Source organism: Grammomys surdaster, unplaced genomic scaffold (genome assembly GCF_004785775.1).
Source record: "Grammomys surdaster isolate TR1022 unplaced genomic scaffold, NIH_TR_1.0 135, whole genome shotgun sequence".
Taxonomy (NCBI): domain Eukaryota; kingdom Metazoa; phylum Chordata; class Mammalia; order Rodentia; family Muridae; genus Grammomys; species Grammomys surdaster.
In genome coordinates this window covers 5,502,940-5,521,362 of record NW_021604593.1, presented here as the reverse complement: position 1 = coordinate 5,521,362, position 18,423 = coordinate 5,502,940, and the positions used below count along the sequence as shown (strand labels likewise).

At 42.3% G+C, this 18,423-nt stretch overlaps 1 protein-coding gene across 3 annotated transcripts in view; it reads left to right on the top strand.

The window, feature by feature from the left end:
- Nucleotides 1-355: 355 nt before the first annotated feature.
- Sap130 (Sin3A associated protein 130) overlaps nt 356-18,423 on the top strand; it is a 70,894-nt gene continuing 52,826 nt past the window's right edge. For 2 of the 3 annotated variants that reach the window (XM_028762738.1, XM_028762740.1), the window contains exons 1-7: nt 374-495; nt 2,014-2,131; nt 8,064-8,299; nt 9,125-9,283; nt 10,547-10,658; nt 11,810-11,934; nt 14,872-14,996. In XM_028762738.1, the coding sequence (XP_028618571.1) occupies nt 2,020-2,131; nt 8,064-8,299; nt 9,125-9,283; nt 10,547-10,658; nt 11,810-11,934; nt 14,872-14,996 (869 nt within the window). In that variant the 5' untranslated portion in view covers nt 374-495; nt 2,014-2,019. Of the gene's footprint in view, nt 496-2,013; nt 2,132-8,063; nt 8,300-9,124; nt 9,284-10,546; nt 10,659-11,809; nt 11,935-14,871; nt 14,997-18,423 lie in introns of all 3 variants that reach the window. The other variant, XM_028762741.1, reaches the window with a different exon arrangement.

Genomic DNA, 18,423 nt, shown 5'->3' with positions numbered 1-18,423 from the left:
GGGGCAGCCACAATCATCCTCCTTTACTCTTTAAACGTCCCACTGCCTCCACCACCGGGGTAAAATTCAACCGTGTGCTCTCCCGCTGAGGCAAAAGTGTGGAGTCCTTTATCGTCTCAGTCCCCCAAAGAAATGGCAGAACAGTCTTCAGACTTGACTGCGAAGGACAGTGAAGCCCGCGTCGAGTGGCTCAGGCCCCGCCCTCTTAGGGCTGGGAACTACATTTCCTAGAGGCCTCTGCGGCTCCAAGAGGTAAGACCGACTGCCACCCCGTTCTCTGCAGGCGAGGAGTGGCTGTCTGAGCGAGGGGCGGGGTTTGTCGCAGCCAGTAAGCGAAAGTCTCGTTACGGCGACGGAAGCAGCAGCGCTGGAGTGAGGGGTGGGGGACAGAGTGCTATCGGCCCGGCTGCGGCTGCTGGTCCGGAGCCCGAGGACATTAGCTCTAAAGACGGAGGACACACAAGAGCAAGCTAGAGACGGCGTGGCCGCGCTCAGGTAATGGCGGAACGAGAGCCGGGAGGGAGAGGAGGAGTCGAGGGGGCGGGACTGCATGGCCAGTCCCGGTGCTCGTCCCTAGGGAAGGACAGAACCGCCACAGCTCTTGCAGTCCTTATTCCAGCTCTTTAGCAAGCTAGGCAGAGCAGTTGAGTCTGCGGTAGGGTCCGGATGATTGGTGCGAAGAAGGACGAGAAACACCGAGGGGTGGGCAGCTCCTGGCGTGGGGGCGTGGCGGACGCGGGCCTCCGCAGGGAAGTCAGCGGGAAGGAGGACGGCCTAGGGAGTTTGGCTTCTGGAGCAGTTTAAAGTGACTCTCCACATCCGGGCCCTGCGCCCGCCGCTTTCAGACCCTTGACGAGGCGGGGCCTCCCGGATCCCCGCCCTTCTGGCCAGGGATCGCCTATCTCTCCCTTCTATTGGCCCAGCCCATAAGTTTAGGCTGCTCTCCGCCTCCAGCGTGAATGGCGTCTTATTGGCTGGCGGCCGGCGGGAGGGTGGGGCGGGCCCAGAACGCGCAGGCAACTGCGGATTGGTGTTGGATACAATGATGCACCCCGCGTCTGGCCAATCAGCGGGTGGGGGAGGCAGGGGTAGGTTGGGTGGTAAGAGGACTAGGAGCAGAGCAGCGGCTGGCCGTAGGGTGAGTGTGGCTGGCGGGCGGGCTGGACTGAGGCGGGCCGGGGACGCGTTCCGAATTGCGTTCCCTCTGTGCCTGCAGAGCCCCTCGAGCCCTTCGTGGCGGCCACATATAAAAGGGCACACTGCTTATCTTGCGGAGAGGGCTCCATAGAACGTTTTCTCCGGGAGACAGAGCCTCGACACCCGAGGTGTCTGGAAACGTGTGTCCTGGGATCTCGGAGGGGAAATGGGGATAACTGGGGTAGACCGGAGATTGGCGAAGCCTGACTCCGAAGGAAAAAGTGGAAGACAATTTTAGAGACCGATGGTTCTCGAATCCTACCGGTGTCTCGGGTTGAGGGGTGGGAGGGGGGATTATCCATGATGAGGAAGAAAGGAAATCCTTAAATGGAGGCCTTTACGGAAAAGCATTTGAGGATTCCGAAAGCATCGGGTCTTAATGTAAGAATTTCCAGTCCTTTCTTGGGCCTGGGCATTATGACATACTAATTATGGTTCTATTTACCTTGGTGTGAGGCTTGAGTATTTAAAGGAGCCATACTATTTTCCATAAAAATGTTTACATAGATAGCCTATGGTTATGGTGGTAACTACCATTTGGTGGCTCTATACCATTCAGTGTCTTTTTTAATGTAGCGATCCATAAGTATTTTGGAAGGTTGTAGTAGCCTCCAACATTTGTATAAAGTCTCATTATTAATTTAGCCTTAGAACATAAAAAGCCCTCATAGTCCTCAAATGTCTGCGCCATTGATCATAACTAACTTTTAGATAAATGTTTTTCTGAGAGATGTCATTGATACTAAATATGCTTTGATCTCTCGATGTTGGTTCTAATTTGAGAATTTGGTAATCGTAGCCTGACTTGTTTTGCAGGTGGAAATGAGTTCTCAGCAGTTCCCTCGGTTAGGAACCCCTTCCCCTGGGCTTAGCCAGACACCTTCACAGATCACAAGCAGTAGTTCCGCGGGATTGATAAACCAAGTTGCCACAGGTAAGATATGTTGTAGTTGTTTTGTATTGATTACTGTTTGAAGAATGTCACTATCTTCAAATTAGCAAATTCCTTCTCATTACTATTTTATCGACTTTGAGGAAAGGATGTGTTACTATACTTTTAAAATAAGGCATTTTCCTCTTTTTTTTTTTATTTAATCATCTATATATGCTAGGATAAGTGTGCAACTTTAGTAAACCGTGCTTGTAAGAACCATTTTTAAATGTATTCGTATGTTACATTTAATTTCCCTTGGGGTATAGGTATCATGATGGTGCATGAGAGAACCCAGCAGTGAGCGTGAAGAAGTTCTGCTTCTTAGGACCTAAAGATTAGGAAAAGAGAGGCAAAGTGTGAGAGAGTGTGTTCATGAGGGCATGCATATGTGCTTTGGAAGGCGAGAGGTCAACCTCAGATGTGCTTCTCGGCTATCCTGGAGTACATAAAACTCTTAACAAGGTGAAAGAGGAGCCTAGAGGAAGAGAGGTTTTCACCTAAGTAGTACCATATGTCTTTGTTTCACAAGAGATAATTTGGGGTCCTAAGCATGCCAGGAATTAAAGTATATGTTCAAAATTAAGAAGTAGAAATACCTAATGCTCCAAAATTCTGTTTTGTTAAAAACAAATGGAAGCATGGTTAGGGATATAGCTCAGTGGCATAGAGCTTATCTTGAATGTTCAGATCTCTGTGAGTTGAAGGCCAGCTAGTCTACATAGCAAGTCCCAGGATAGCCAAGACTACATAGTAAGACCCTGTCTCAACAAAAACAGAGAGGGAAGGAGAAAGTATGGTTAAGATGTGAAGTCGAAGCAAAGACTGCAGACCTGAGATGTTGCTGAGAGAGGTCAGATACCCAGGTAAACAAGAGATCCTGATGGTCACAAGCTGAAAGACTTGATCTCTTGAGCACTGCAGTCTCTTCCCTAAGTAATAAATATATGCAAAGAAATCATAGAAATTATAATGAACACACTTAGGTGCTTTTTTTTTTTGGTAGAATTTGACAGCCCAATTCTAAATTTCATTTCAAAATCCAAAGAGTTTAAGGATTTCTAAAGCAATTATGACCCCAGAGAAAGGAAAACCATTAGTGCCTTACTTCACAACTTATCACAAAACTTCATAATAAAGATGATGTGGGTATTGGCATAATATGAATGAATAGAATAAAGTGTCCTGAAACAGCTTTTATTCACAGATAAATGGATGGCCAGACTCTTTGTTTTGTTTTCTTTTAACAGAAGTGTATAATTAAATATGGAAACGAACTTCAGTAAACTTACTAGTATGTGGGTAGAAAAACAACTTTGTAGGATTCTTTTGGTGGTGGTTGTTTTGGGGTTTTTTGTTGTTATTTTCCTCCTACCCTGCGACCTAGAGATGAAGCTCAGGCTATCGGACTTGTACAGCAAGTGCTGTATCCCCAGAGCTGTCTTGTTATTCCCACATGCCAGAATATGGGGAAAAGAGACCTTGACCATTACTTTCCTCTTAGGTAAAAAAAAAAAAAAAATTAATTCAAGCAGTGCCATGGGGGGTTGGAGAGATGGGTCAGAGGTTAAGAGCACTGGCTGCTCTCCCAGAGGTCCTGAGTTCAAATCCCAGCAAACACATGGTGGCTCACAACCATCTGTAATGGGATTCAATGACCTCTTCTAGTGTGTCTGAAGATAGTTACAGTGGACTCACATATATAAACGAAATAAATAAATCTTTAAAAAAAAGTGCCATGAAACTAAATATGAAAGTTTTAATTTCTAAAAGAAAACATAAAAGAAATGGTTTCCAACTGAAAAGCAAAAACTTTTTAGTCAATATATATATATATACTAGTTATAGAAGAAACCAGGCAGTGGTGCACACACCTTTAATCCCAGCACTTGGAATCTCTGAGTTTGAGGTTAGCCTGGTTTACATAGTAAATTCCAGGACAACCAGGGTTACACAGAGAAACCCTGTCTCAAAAACCAAAATAAATAACAATTGATATAAATTAAAAATAACCTCATTTCAGAAGACATCATTACCAATATCAAAGAGGATGCCCCAAACAAAGGCAATAGAGTATTTTTTTAATAACTGTAGCAGTAGCGACTCATATCCTGAATGTAGAAAGAACTCCTTTAACTAAATAATAAAAAGATAAACAGCCTAATTTTTTAATTGTAAAAAACTTTTGTCGGGCCGGGCAGTGGTGGCGCACGCCTTTAATCCCAGCACTTGGGAGGCAGAGGCAGGTGGATTTCTGAGTTCGAGGCCAGCCTGGTCTACAGAGTGAGTTCCAGGCAGCCGGGACTACACAGAGAAACCCTGTCTCGGAAAAACCAAAAATAAAAAAATAAATAAATAAAAAAAAAAACTTTTGTCTACTTAATAGATACCAACTATTAAAAATTAACTGTTAAAAGAAGTACATTAAAAGATGCTTAAGTTTTCATCCTCAGGACAATAGAAATTCAAACCATATCTATCCACCATATCAACTCAAGTTAGAATGGCGAACGCCATGCCTTGGTATATCTATGAACCAGAAGAACTCTTAGCAGTGTAGCCAGTTTGGTAAACAGCATCTTTGATATAGATTTTCACAGATCTTTATTTTCTGTATAGTTTTTCCAAGTAAATTAAATTTTCTGCTTAAGTAAATGTTTTATGTTACAAAAATTAAATAAGGTGTTACTTTGTGAAGTTGGGTACGGGAGTATACACCTCTAATTTTGACACTTAGGAAACAAGCAGCCATTGCAAGTTCAAGATCAGTCTAAGCTAAAAAATACGTTCCAGGCCAGACTGCTGATGAGACCCTGTCTCAAAAAACCTAAACAAAGAAAAAACAGCCAAATATGAATTAGTATTTTCATAAATGATCATCCTTTATTACACTAGTATTTGATCCTCATTTTTTTTTATGTACTTAGAGATGGGGTATCACCATGCAATTCTTGCCTAGAATTTGCTGCATAGACCAGGCTGGCCTCAAACTCATGGAGCTCTGCCTTTAGCGATTAAAGCAGTGTTAGGCAAACACTAGCCTCTCAGCAGTTCTTAAAACTCCTTTGTACTTGAGGAGGAGGGGCCTGTCAGTCTGCTCAATTCCAGGGAATTCCTGAAACCTTTGAATTGTTTACTTCCTGAGCTTAGTAAGATGCAGGGTGGAATGTTTCACCTCACCATATTAACATCTTGTATCTTAAGAGCATCTCTTAAAGATGAAAAGGTTTGTCTAGAGGAAATTAATACACAACATTGACTTAAACTTTTTTTTTACTAAACAAATGAAATTCATCTTTAATACTGAATTTATCAGTCTCATCAACAGAATAAATTTACATTGAATGAAGCATTAAAAATGTTCCATTGAGAAAACAGATGTAGAGGCTGGAGATATAGCTCTGAGTTCAATTCCCAGCAACCACATAGCAGCTCACAACTATCGATGATGTGATCTGATACCCTCTTCTGGCATGCAGATAGAGCCCTCAGATACATTTTTTAAAAAGTCTGTTATAGGAAAATACTGATGTCTGTCAAAAGCAGTGTTCTTCAGAGTTCACAGGGCTTGTTTTTCCTTTTATTGAAAATAAATTTTTCTTCATCAACAGATTCTGATTACAGCCCTCCCACTCCTTCCAGTGTCTCCCCACCTACCCTACCCTCCCTTCCAGATCCATAACCTTTCTGTCGCTTTTTAGAAAACAAAACAGAAATCTGAGGAATAATAATAAAATAAATATAAAACAACCAAATGGGGAAAAGAGGTCAAAGAAAAAATACAAGAAATGAATATAGATTCAGAGAAACAAATTCACATACACGGGAATCATAAAAACCCAACACCTGCATAATATATATACCCAAAGGACCTGTAAGGTATGGGGGAGCAGAGGGGAAGCCTTGACTTAATATTATGAGGCAACCTGTAAAGAGGCCATTGGGTCTGTGTTGACCATCTACTGTTGGGCATAGAGCCTACACTTAGGAGTGGTTTGTTTTCTGAGTAAGACTACCTTGAAGTAAATTTGCAAGTGTCTTTCAATTGGAGACAGCTTCTGGCTTAGAGAGAGGGGTGTGTGTGTGTGTGTGTGTGTGTGTGTGTGTGTGTATGTGTATGTGTGTCCACTTCTTTCAGTGGTAGGACCCCATCTGGTGCAGACCCATGCAGACCCTGTGCATGTCCCTGCATATGCCTGCCATAGTCTTTGTGAGTTCATATGTGTACCAGGCCTTGATTTCTTGGTGTTCTCCATCCCCTCTGGCTTTTACACACTCTCTGCCTCTCTGTCCATAGGGTTCCCTTATTCATCGGGTGCTTGTTACTCCAGTATAGGTATTATGAAATGGTTAGATGTCTATTGAATGTAGATATAAAATATCCAGAGATTTGAATTAAATGCATTTTAAGAGAGGCTTGTTTTTTTTGGTTTGTTTTTTGGTTTTTGTTTTTTGGTTTGTGTTTTGGTTTTGTTTTTTGTTTTTTTCTGACCTGAGGGGAGGGATTTGATGGCTTCAAATTAGAACTCAGTACTGTAAGATCTCATTCTTTATACTGTCTGACTATGGGTCTCTGTCTTTGATCCCATCTACTGCAGAAGGAAGCTTCTCTGGTGATGGCTGAGCAAGGCACTGATCTAGGAGTAGAGCAGAATGTCATTAGGAGTCAGTGTATTGCTCTGTTCCTTTAGCAGAGCAGTGGTATTTGATTTTCCTCTAGCCCCTGGACTATCTATCTAGTCTCAGGTTCTTGGCCACCCAGGCAGTTTCCATCTCATGGAATGGGCATTAAAACTTAAATCAGCTCTTGATTGGTTCCTCCAACAAGCTTTATGCCATTATTGTACTAGCATATTTTTCAGGCAGGGAACTCTTGTAGATTGAAGATTAAACATATCCTTTTAGTGCCAAGTTTTTATTATAACTTTTGACAAGTGTGGTGGTACATACTTGTAATCTCAGCACTCAGAATGCTGACAGAAGGATCACAAATTACAGACCAATCTGGCAACAGAGTTAAACATTCTCTCAGAAAACAAGCAAGCCATTTTAAATGAAGTTGTACTATATCCTTAGTGTACTTTGAACTATTGAGAGTTTTTGTTTTAATTTTGTCTGTCACTGTGAATGTGCGCAAGTCAGAGGAAAACATGCAGGTGTTGCCTCTCTCCTTCTACTCTTTAGTTCTAGAGATTAAACACAGGCAGTCAGGCTTGGCAGGAGGTGCCTTTTCCCACGAAGCCATCCCTCCAGGTCCTGTTTGACCTTATTTTCAGTGACTGTTAGGATCCCGTGTTCATATTCAGAGGAGATCTCACATCCTACAATTCTGACTCTTGGCTCCACTGTCCGTTAGGACAGGCTTACACGGGGCTGGAGGGATGGCTCAGCACTTACGAATACTTACTGCTCCTACAAGTACCTGGGTTTGGTTCCCAGCCATCTTTAACTCCGTCTTTAACCAGGACGTTTGAAGCCCACTTTTGGCTTCCACAGCCACCGGGCACACATGCATGTAGTGCATGAAAGCAAAGCACTTAGAAAGACGTAACATTTGTCAGACACAGGACACACTCGTGAGCCCAGCAGTTGAAAGGTGGGGCAGAGAATTGCTGTAAGTTTGGTGTTAGCTGTGTCTACATAATGACTTCCAAGTCAGCCAGGTTATATAACAAGACTCCCTAGAAAACCTCACATGAGAGTGGGTCGTGATGTACACATGTAGCCCAGCACTCGAGGCTAAGACTGGAGGATTGCAAATTAGAGGCTTGTCTGGACTTTAGTAGTGAGGCCCTTTCTCCATAAAGAAAACAGTGTCTCAAAGAATTGGTCACTATTTCAATCCTGAGCTTAATAGCAATGGCTACTTTGTTTTAAACTGATTAACGTTAAGAAAGAACTGTAATATTTCTTTCCATCTTAATATCTTCACTAGTTAACGATGAGGCTGGCCGAGATGCTGATGTTGGTACCAGGGAGCACGTGGGCCCTAGCAGCTCCCTGCCACCCCGGGAAGAGAAGCAGGAGCCAGTTGTGGTAAGGCCTTATCCACAGGTACAGATGCTGCCCGCACACCATGCTGTCGCCTCAGCCACTCCTGTCGCAGTGACAGCCCCGCCAGCACACCTGACACCAGCAGTACCACTCTCTTTTTCGGAAGGACTTATGAAGGTAACAGAGTTTAAAGTTCCCAGTGAACCACAGCTGAAGACAGCTTGCCCTTGAGCAAAGCTAACCGAGTCTTAGGTTGTGTCCCAGAGTGTGCTTTGTCAGCCTTTCCCCTCTGGCTGTCAGTTCATTTTCACTGTAATGTAGAGGTTTTACTCTTCTGCAGTGATGAGACTGTCCTGGGCACTTGGCATCCCAGAAGTTTTCTGTTACCCTTTTTTGTTGTTATATTTTTACCAATTTGCTTATTTGTTTTAAACTGAAGTTTACACTATAGTCCAGGCTGGCCTGGAACTCCCCATGTAGACCAGGCTAGCCTCAAACTTGGGACAATCTTCTTAGGTCCACCTCCCACTTGCTGGGATTATAGGTGTATACCACCTTATCTGATTCTGTGGTATAATCTGTTGATAATTGTTCAGTTTACATACATGCTAAGTGAGCTTTATCTTGGCATTCTTGTGCTCTCTGTGTTACTTGGGTTAATGCTTTACTCGGAGTTCTGTTTACTTCTGTGCAGATGTGAGAGGCAGAACTGTGTAGCAGACAAGGCATATAGTGTGACCAGTACAAATCCAGACTTTGTTCCCAGTTCTGCTTTGTACTTTCTATGTGTCTCTGAATAAGATGTTTAGCTTGTTTGTACATTTCGTCCTCTATACTATAAAACGCCAGTAGTTCTGCAGAAAAGCTTTGCTGGCAGGTGAGCCATATGATACCTGTCTCATTTTGGATGCCACTCTGCAGACTGGACTTGTGTGCTGTTAAAGTAAAATGCACCTCTAGAGCAAAGCTGTTGACATGTGTCTTGTGGTTTTCTATTTGCAGCCGCCCCCAAAGCCCACCATGCCTAGCCGTCCCATTGCTCCTGCTCCCCCTTCTACCATGTCACTTCCCCCGAAAGTTCCGGGACAGGTTACTGTTACCATGGAGAGCAGCATCCCTCAAGCTTCAGCCATTCCTGTGGCAACAATCAGTGGACAACAGGTTATTTTCTCCTCCTGATTTGTTAGTGTTCTAACTTCAGTGTCAGCTGTTGATCATTATGTATTTAATTCCAGGGATACATTAGGCCATGTCCTAAATAATTAGATGGCTACAGATACACGTACAGAGATAATAGCACTGAAATCAAAAGGAGTAATGCCCAGGCAGCTTAGTGGTTAGGCTGTATCTACTGAGCATATCCTATGCTGGCTTTTACACTACCTTCCTTGTAAAATCACAAATAGTCATGAGCAGTCTTTGTCCTAGAAGGGTTTCAGTCTACATGTGCTTGACTTGAAGGAGATGGTACTGAGGAGGCGAGACTACTGCCCAGCAGCGTTGTTGGAAGCATCCCAGGTTTTCTTGGAGGATAGTAAATGTGTAACAGATTCTCTCTGCCCTCTAATTGTGAACATTTAGAGTAAAGGCTTCTGTTTTAATTTGAAATTTTAATTGTATTCCATTATGTATAGTTGATTTATTAAATACTTTGAATTATAACACTTATTTGTGAAGAAACCAAAACTCAAAATTCTTTTCCTTTGTGTTTTCAAGAGAAATTAATACTAAAAAAAAAAAAGATGCCCTGTCTTGTTCTCTATTTAACATCATGCTAAGTAGTTTCCAGAAGTCTGGAAATGTCATCTGAGATGTACTTATATCAGTGTGCTGGAATGAGCTGAAGACCTTAAAGGCAATATCTGTTGGATTAACTGACATGCATTTAGAAATCTTAAATAGCATAAAGAATAATGGATATAAAGACTTTAAAAAAAAAAAAAAGAGTGGTAGGGTAAATAAGCCTGTGACCAGGAAAGGGAGAACAGACTGGTGCAGATATGAGTTACTAAAAATAGACAGTCAGAGGTCTCATCTGGAACTGGGGTCTAGTAACTCACTGAAATATACTCACTTCTGACCTGCTCATTTACAGTGGTCATTATTATAACACAGTAGATGAAAAGGATCCCGGAGTCCCTTTCCCTGGGATACTCCCAGTTGAGATTGGGCATGTGCAGTGTAGTGTAGCTGTAGACAGTACTCAGTATCCAAAAGGAATGACCTGACTCAAGACTGTACATCAGTGTACAGCCCTTGAATCATACATGCTTTTGCCCTGGAAATCCCCAAAACAGTAAAAAGGAAGGAGGAAAAAAATTGTTTTTCAAGAACAACCTGACCTAGTTTGAGGGAAACTGACTTTGTGTAGGGAGTAGCTAAGACCATCCTCATGAAAATGGTCTTTTCTCCTGTTTCTTCCAGGGACATCCCAGTAACCTGCATCACATTATGACCACAAATGTTCAGATGTCCATTATCCGCAGCAATGCTCCTGGGCCCCCTCTTCACATTGGAGCTTCCCACTTACCTCGAGGTAACAACTGCACATTGTACTCCGATTCTGGAAATACAATAGTAAACAGACATTGGCCAGAGGACAGGATGACAGACTGTGTGCACAGTCAACCTAAAGTTACAGGGCAGTGGAGATCAACCTACAACAATACCGATCTTCAACATGGTCTGTTGTGTAACTGTAGGAAGCCCTACAGTTACATTAGAACGAGTCTTTGTGCAAATCTAAAGGAAGAGAATTTCTTGTTATCATTTTGAGGCTGTCTTCCGAGGTAACCCTGGCTGGTCTCAGACTTGAGCTCCTCCTGCAGCTTCCTCCTAAATGCTGATTGCAAGTACACACCACCACCCCTGGCTGGTTGTGTTGTGTTCATGGCAGGGTCTTGCAGTGCAGCCCTGATGTGCCTGAAACTCCGTAGCATGCTGGCCTCCAACTCATATTAATGGTCCTAGCTCTCCCTTCCCGTTACGTGATTATAGGGTCGAGCCCACACCTGCCTTCTAGTGATATTCACTGATAATGCTTATTAAATTTTTAATATCCATTGCAATAAGATTGATTTATTCTTATAAGTTAAAATAAGTTGTAATAAATTGAAGGAGTTTTAACCTTCCGTTAGAATGTAAAACAATTGGAAATTGTTGAAAAAAATTCAAACTAACAAATAGAGCCAGGTTTCCTCAGAGCTGCCATAACCTAGCAGTTCACAACAGTCGTTCATTGACTCTTAGGGGTCTGTGGTATCAAGGCTACCTTAATAGAAATGCTAAGACACTATTTGCCTTTTTACACTGTAGGTGTCTGCACTAAGGTCACAAAGGCAGCATGAGAAGCTAGCATATTACTAGTGACTAATGTGTTACAGCTTAGACATAATCTAGGCAGTGGCACCATACTGTGCTGCTCTTGTGCCAGCAAACCAGATTGTTAATTGTCTGCCTCCTAATTGCAATCTAAAATGCATATAAACAAATTTAAAACCAAAACACATATTCCTTGGATACACATTTTCTGACTTTTCCTCGTGATAAAATAAGAAGTGTACATAGTATACTGGAGCTGAAATCCACGTGCTGCCCAGGTTAGCAGTTACGCCTTTCCTAGGGAGCATGATTGGTTCTGTTAAGCAATGTGTCTGTAGGCCATACTGATCATTTTTGTCTTTGCAGGTGCAGCAGCTGCTGCTGTGATGTCCAGCTCTAAAGTAACCACAGTCCTGAGGCCAACTTCACAGCTGCCAAATGCTGCTACTGCACAGCCAGCAGTGCAGCACCTCATTCACCAGCCAATCCAGGCATGTTGGGGTCAGGGATGCTCAGCCAGCATGGCTTCAGTGCCTTACCATAGCCAAGCACTCGGCCAGACACTGGGGGCTCCATAACCTCAGTTACTTCTCGCGGTTGCCTTTTCAAAGCTTTGAAAAGTTTGGAGGATGTCCTTTGAGCGGTGCAAGTGTAGAACAGGGACGGTAAGAGTTTGATGGGAAAGTGACAAGGAAGACAGCAGTGCCTCCAGTGCTGAGGGAAAGCTAACTATGAGAGAGGAGGATTGGAATTTGGAGAGAGCTCTGTGAGCACCAAAAAGGTTTATGTACATTTTATGCGTGGAAATAAATGTATCCCTTTTCAGGTAGCTTTCAACTACTAAATACATCTCTGGTAGTCCCTCTCCCATGCCCCCCACCACATACACACACACACACACCACACACCACACACACACACACACCATACACACACCACACACCACACACACACCACACACACACACCACACACCACACACATCTTTCTTCCATATTGAGAATCAAACCCAAGGCCTCTTGCATGCCAGGAAAGCACTGTAGTAGCTGAGCTGCACTTGAACCTTGTTTGTTTTTATTCAAGGAATTATGTAGTCTCCGTACTCATAGAATTATGCTGTGTCAGAAGGAGATGCAAGTTCAGTAGAGATGGTTCAGTGTTTAAGAGAACTAGCTGTTCTTTCAGAGGATCCAGGTCTGTTTTCAGTCCCTACATGGTGGCTAACAACCATCTGTAACTTCAGTTCCAGGGGATCCAATGCCCTCTTCTGACTACACATGCCCTGCGTGCATGTACTGCACAGATATTCACGCAGGCAAGATACCCATACACATAAAAAAAGAATTATGATAAATCTCAAAGAAAAAGAAAAACAGACAAGACTTAGTGGTACTTCTAAATTAAGGACTTCGTGGACATGGATCGTAAACGTGATTTTATAGATGATGCCATCTTTGAAAGATGCATTTAACTTAGTTGCATAGAGAAGGTGGAAATTCTAATACTTTCAGGGATCAAAAAGGCAATATTTGTGAGTTAGCAGGTCTTTAAGAGCAAGTATGGCCTGGTGTGATGGTACACACCTTTAATTTCAACACTTGGGAGAGACAAAGGCAGGCAGAGCTCTGCAAGATCTAGGCCAGACAGACCTATGTAGAAAAACAATATCTCAAACAACACAGAAGGCAGATGTGGTAGCCTGTGTCTGATCTCAGTGCATTGCAGGTAAAGCAGGAGAGCCAGAAAGTCAGCATCATCCTTTACCACAGGAGTGAAACCAGCCTGGGTTGCACGAGACCCTGCCCTTCCCTCCCACCCCCCCCCAAAAAAAAATACAGAACTAACTTAAACTTTGAAAGTAAAGCAAAAGATCTTCCTGCCAACAAAATACACAACATTTAAACATCAGGATTATGTATGGAATATATCAAAAATTAAGGAGACTTAGAACCAGGTCAAAGAGCACACTCTGGGAAAGAAAGCAGCGGTGGCAGTCCTAATGCAGTGGGCAGCATTGTAGAGTAGGAGCAGCAGATGAGGGCAGAGGTTAACGGAGGGGAAAGGGTGGGCACTGGGACAGCCAGTAAGAGCACTTGCTGCCAGACTGGAGAGCCTGCATTCACCTCGGTCCTACATGGTTGAAGGAGAGGACAAGTTATCCTCTCATTCCACAGTCATGTGCACAGTGTCACATGCTTGGGGGTGTACATGCACACATACAAGAGCAAGAGCAAGCAGCACTAGGTGATTCAGTTGCATCTGTGAAGGTCAGGACTCGGGTGATAGGAACAGTGACCGGGTGATCTATGGCGTCTTGGAGCTCCTTTACACACAGATAACAGTAGTAAGGGTTAGAATACATCGTCTGAACACCTGAGGGTTTCTCCCCCATTTTGAGTACCTTGATGCCTGTCAGCACAGAGGCTTCTCATCCTGTTTGCCCTTTGTATCCCGATTTGGCCTGAGAGCCCAAAACTCCAAACCAGTAGCCTCAGGTCCTCCGTGGAAGGTACTTCAATGGGTTTTAAATGTCCACTCAGTACTGCAGAAAACTGTGGAAATGCCACACCAAACAGTTAAATTCCAGTTTCTACTAAGACTACAGCAGTACTTTTATTCTAGTTTTACTAAAAAGTCATGGGTGGGCTGGAGAAATGGCTCAGCAGTTAAAATCACTGACTGTCCTTCCAGAGGTCCCGAGTTCAATTCCCAGCAACCACATGGTGTCTCAACCATCTGTAATGGGATCCGATGCCCTCTTCTGGTGTATCAGAAGACATCTGCAGTGTACTCATATAAATAAATTAATTTTTTAAAAAGTCATGGGCTATCTAAACAAGATAGGAGTATGTGTGTTTGTATTGAGACAGTCTCATTATGTGGCCTTGGCTGGTCTAGAACTCTCTAGACCAGGCTGGCCTGCTATTCACAAAGACCTGCCCGCCTCTGCTTTCTGAGGGCTATGACAAAGACTTGTACCACTACACGTAGTATAAAATAGGAATTTTCTCTGCCTGTTTAGCAGTGCTAGGATTGAACCCAGAACCTTGTCACGCCAGTCACACCTTCTTCCACTCAGTGCATGTGTGCTGCACTGCCATTTCCTGTTCTCTCCCTGACTCTCACCCCCACCACATCTTTGGTTTCTGAAATTCTTTAGGTAGTACAGGTAGACAGTGCTCATGTCTCAGCCACTCAAGTGCTAGGATTATAGGCACACACTGCAGTGCTTGCCAGTTCTCTGTGATTCTGTGCTTTGTCTTAGAATAACATACCTAGGGAAACAGGAGGGTGCTGAGGACTTCCTTTCATCCAGTCACAGACATCCCCATCTGGAAGCTCATGTTTCAAATCAGTTTTCGAATTTAGCTTGCTGTATTTTATTTTGCCTTCTGCTTGAAGTGAAGTATTTCTTTTTCTCACCTGTAGTCTCGCCCACCTGTGACCACCTCCAGTACGATCCCTCCTGCTGTAGTAGCGACAGTCTCAGCCACCAGAGCACAGTCTCCCGTCATCACTACGACAGCTGCACACGCTGCTGATTCGGCACTCAGGTACGGGCCCTCATGTCATCTCCTTTTGCTTTAGTGAGCTCTGTAATTAAATGCTGTTTTCGAAATCGTACTCTAGATCAGGGCTTCTTAAATAAGCTTTTTCTCCCAAGAAATTTCACATGACCCTGGATATCTAGGTATATAAAATAAGTGTACAAGCCAAATATTTACTGATAGTAAGGCATAAAGAAATGTATGTTAAGGTACTGGCAAGATAGTTAAGCAGTTAAGAGTACTTGTGAATTAATTATAATTAATTAATTAATGAGTCCTTGTTACTCTTTCAGAGGATCTCAATCTAGTTCCCAGCACCCATATTGGACAGTTCACAACCACCTGTAACTCCAACTCTTGGGGACCTAATTCCTTCTTCTGACCCTCAAGGGCACACACAATTAAAATAAATCTTAAAAAAAAAAAAGGTGAAATGTATTTTAAAACAACCCTTTAGTATGTACATAATTTACCATTATTAAAGATAAATGCTAGTTTCCATAGCAATGAGGTAGATGTGCGATTTAGTCAAATTAGGAACTCAAACAAATTTTATGTTTGTTTTAGTTTTGGTTTTGTAGATTTTTCTGTTTGTTTCATGGATATGAATGTATGTGCACCCCATGCATGCCTAGTCCTCATGGTAGTCAGAAGAGGTAGTGGGTCCCTGGGACTGGAGCCGTGGATGGTTGTGAGCTACCATGTGGTCCTGGGAACTGAACCTTTGCACGAGGAGGCAGTGTTTGTAAGTGCTGAGCCATTTCTCTAGCCCCTTTGTTTTTAATTAGCATACAAGGTGGTAGGTTTCCATATGGCTTTGTCCACACACAGTGCATGTGTATCTGAGTGGGTGACCATGCACTACAGCACATAGAGATCAGAGGGCATCCTCTGTCTGTTTTAACCTTCTACCTTGTTGGGCACAAGGGCTTTTATTTTTTTCTCAACATACAGCAGACTAGCAATGGTATTCCAGGCATCCTCCTGCCTCTGCCTCCCGTCTCTCTAGAAGCACTGGATTCCAGTCAGTCAGGCTTCATCTTCTGCTTTTATGTGGGTTCTGAGGATTCAAACTTGGCTTCTCATACTTGCACACACAGCAAGTGCTTTTACCCTGACAGAGACCCCTAACCTTGGCTTGATTGTCTTCCCCTGTCCTCTTTCCTCCTGCCTCTCTCATCTTCTTCCGGCCTGATTAGTTTCCTCTCCACATTAAGCCCCTCTTCACTCTAGTTTCAAAGTCTATACTCATACACACATACATACATATATACTACATACATACATATATACATACATAAAAATGAAAAGCAAGGATTTGAAATTGAGAATTTACCTATTGGTTGAGTCTAGGTTGCCTCACTTAATAATTTCTAGATCCATGCAGTGTCTTGGAGATTTCTTTTGTTTTGTTTTGGTGTGATTTTTTTTTTGTTTTGTTTTTGTTTTCTTGAGACAGAGTTGAGATTTCATTTTTTTTTTATCACTAAATAAAACTCCATGTGTATATGTGCCATGCTTTTGTTACCCGTTTATCTGTTGGTGGGCGTTTAAGCTGACTCTTGGCTCCTTATTACTCTGAGTAGAACAGTAATAAACATGAGTATACACATATCTCTGTGGTAGGACAGGGGTCTTGGGAATATGCCTAGAGGGTTACCTGGTCTCATAGTAGTTGTACATTTTAGTTTGTTGAGACACCTCTACCCTCTGTTATTCGAGTTTACATGTCTGTCATCGGTGAATGGGTGTTCCCCTTCACCCACATCCTCGTTAGCAGTTGTTTCCTTTCATATGTATATACACACACATATACATACATATATATATACATACACATATACATATATATATATCACATTTACTTATTTTAGGAATTTATTTGGCCGTGTACATGCCGAGATTGACTTGATGAAGTCAGAAGGCAGCTCTTGGGAGTCTCCTGTCTTCTTCTACCATAAGGGTCTCAGAAATGGAACTCAAGTCATGAGGCTTGGCAGCAAGCACATTTACCCTGAGCTACCTCACTGGACCATTTGTTTTCTTGACAATGATCATTCTGACTGGAGTGAAATGGAATCTTCAAAGTTTTAATTTGTGTTTCCTTGATAGTCATTTCTATTTCTTCTGAGAACTATCTATTCATTCATTAGGCCAGTTATATATTGGAAGTTCCATTCTGTTTACTGTTTACTATCAATAGCTCCTTATATATGTTGTATATTAACACCATGTTAATCTATAACTGACAAAAATTATGTAGATGGATAATATATATATATAATATAAAGATATATAAATTTATATAAATACATATATAAGTATATATAAGCAAAATATATAAGCATATAATATATAAATATATACCTGACAAAAATTCCTGCCACCTCCTAGTTGACAAATGTTCCTTGTGATATATAGAAACTTTTTAATATTATATAATGCCTCTGGGCAAGTCTTTAGGTTATCAAACTGCAGTTTTGAAATCAAGCACTCTCATACAGTATACTAAAGAGACATCCTAATTTGATACTTAGATGCTAAGGAATGATAAGAAAGTATTTAAAATCTTCATTTTTCATGATTAAAGTATGTTTCTGTAAGAGTAGAAAACTTTGTTCAGTAAAATGGTAGGATTCTCAACATGCTTCCTTGAATATGAGCCAAAGTGTTTCAGACCTTGTTCGTTGTTGATGCCTGGAGGTACCACATAATAGTGCAAAGTGCAAGTGCTGTGGTTCAGAGAAGCTACAGAAGAGTGTTCTCAGGGGGAATGAACTTCCATCTACACTGAAGAAAGTATAAATTCCAAAAAAGATTGAAGATACAATGTGTATTTTTTGCTGTAGAAAACTTACAAGTTCAGTAGGTACTGTGGGATGATTGGGTGTTTGAAAGGAGATGCTAATAGAATGAAGAAGTGTGTAGAAAAGCTAGATGCTGTGCTCTATTCCTGTTGTCTCAGATAGAGAGAGAGATCACGTGAGTCCAGGAGTTTGTGACTCATCTGGGTAACATAGAGACCTGTTTTTAAGAAAAACTACTGAGCCATAGGTTAAGTCTGGTTGATGAGGAATGACCGTAGAACCTTTCTGTTAGTGAATTTGAATAATTTTATATTTATTTTTAATATTTCTCAATATGTGTGTCTGTGTATAGGTATGTGCTCATGCGTGTAGGTCCCTGCAGAGGCTAAGTGTCAAGTAACCCTGGAGGTGGCGTTACAGCCAGTGTGACCCACATGATATGGTGCTAAGACTAGAACCGGAATCCTGGAAAAGCATCACATGCTCTTAACCACTGAGCCAGGACTTCAGCCCTGAATTTGACTTTTATCTGTGAGGCATTTAGATTGTTGTCGGGGGGTGGTTGGGGAGACCCTGTGCTAGAAGTCATGAACTTTCAGTTTTTTAACATGTGGGCTATGTCTTGA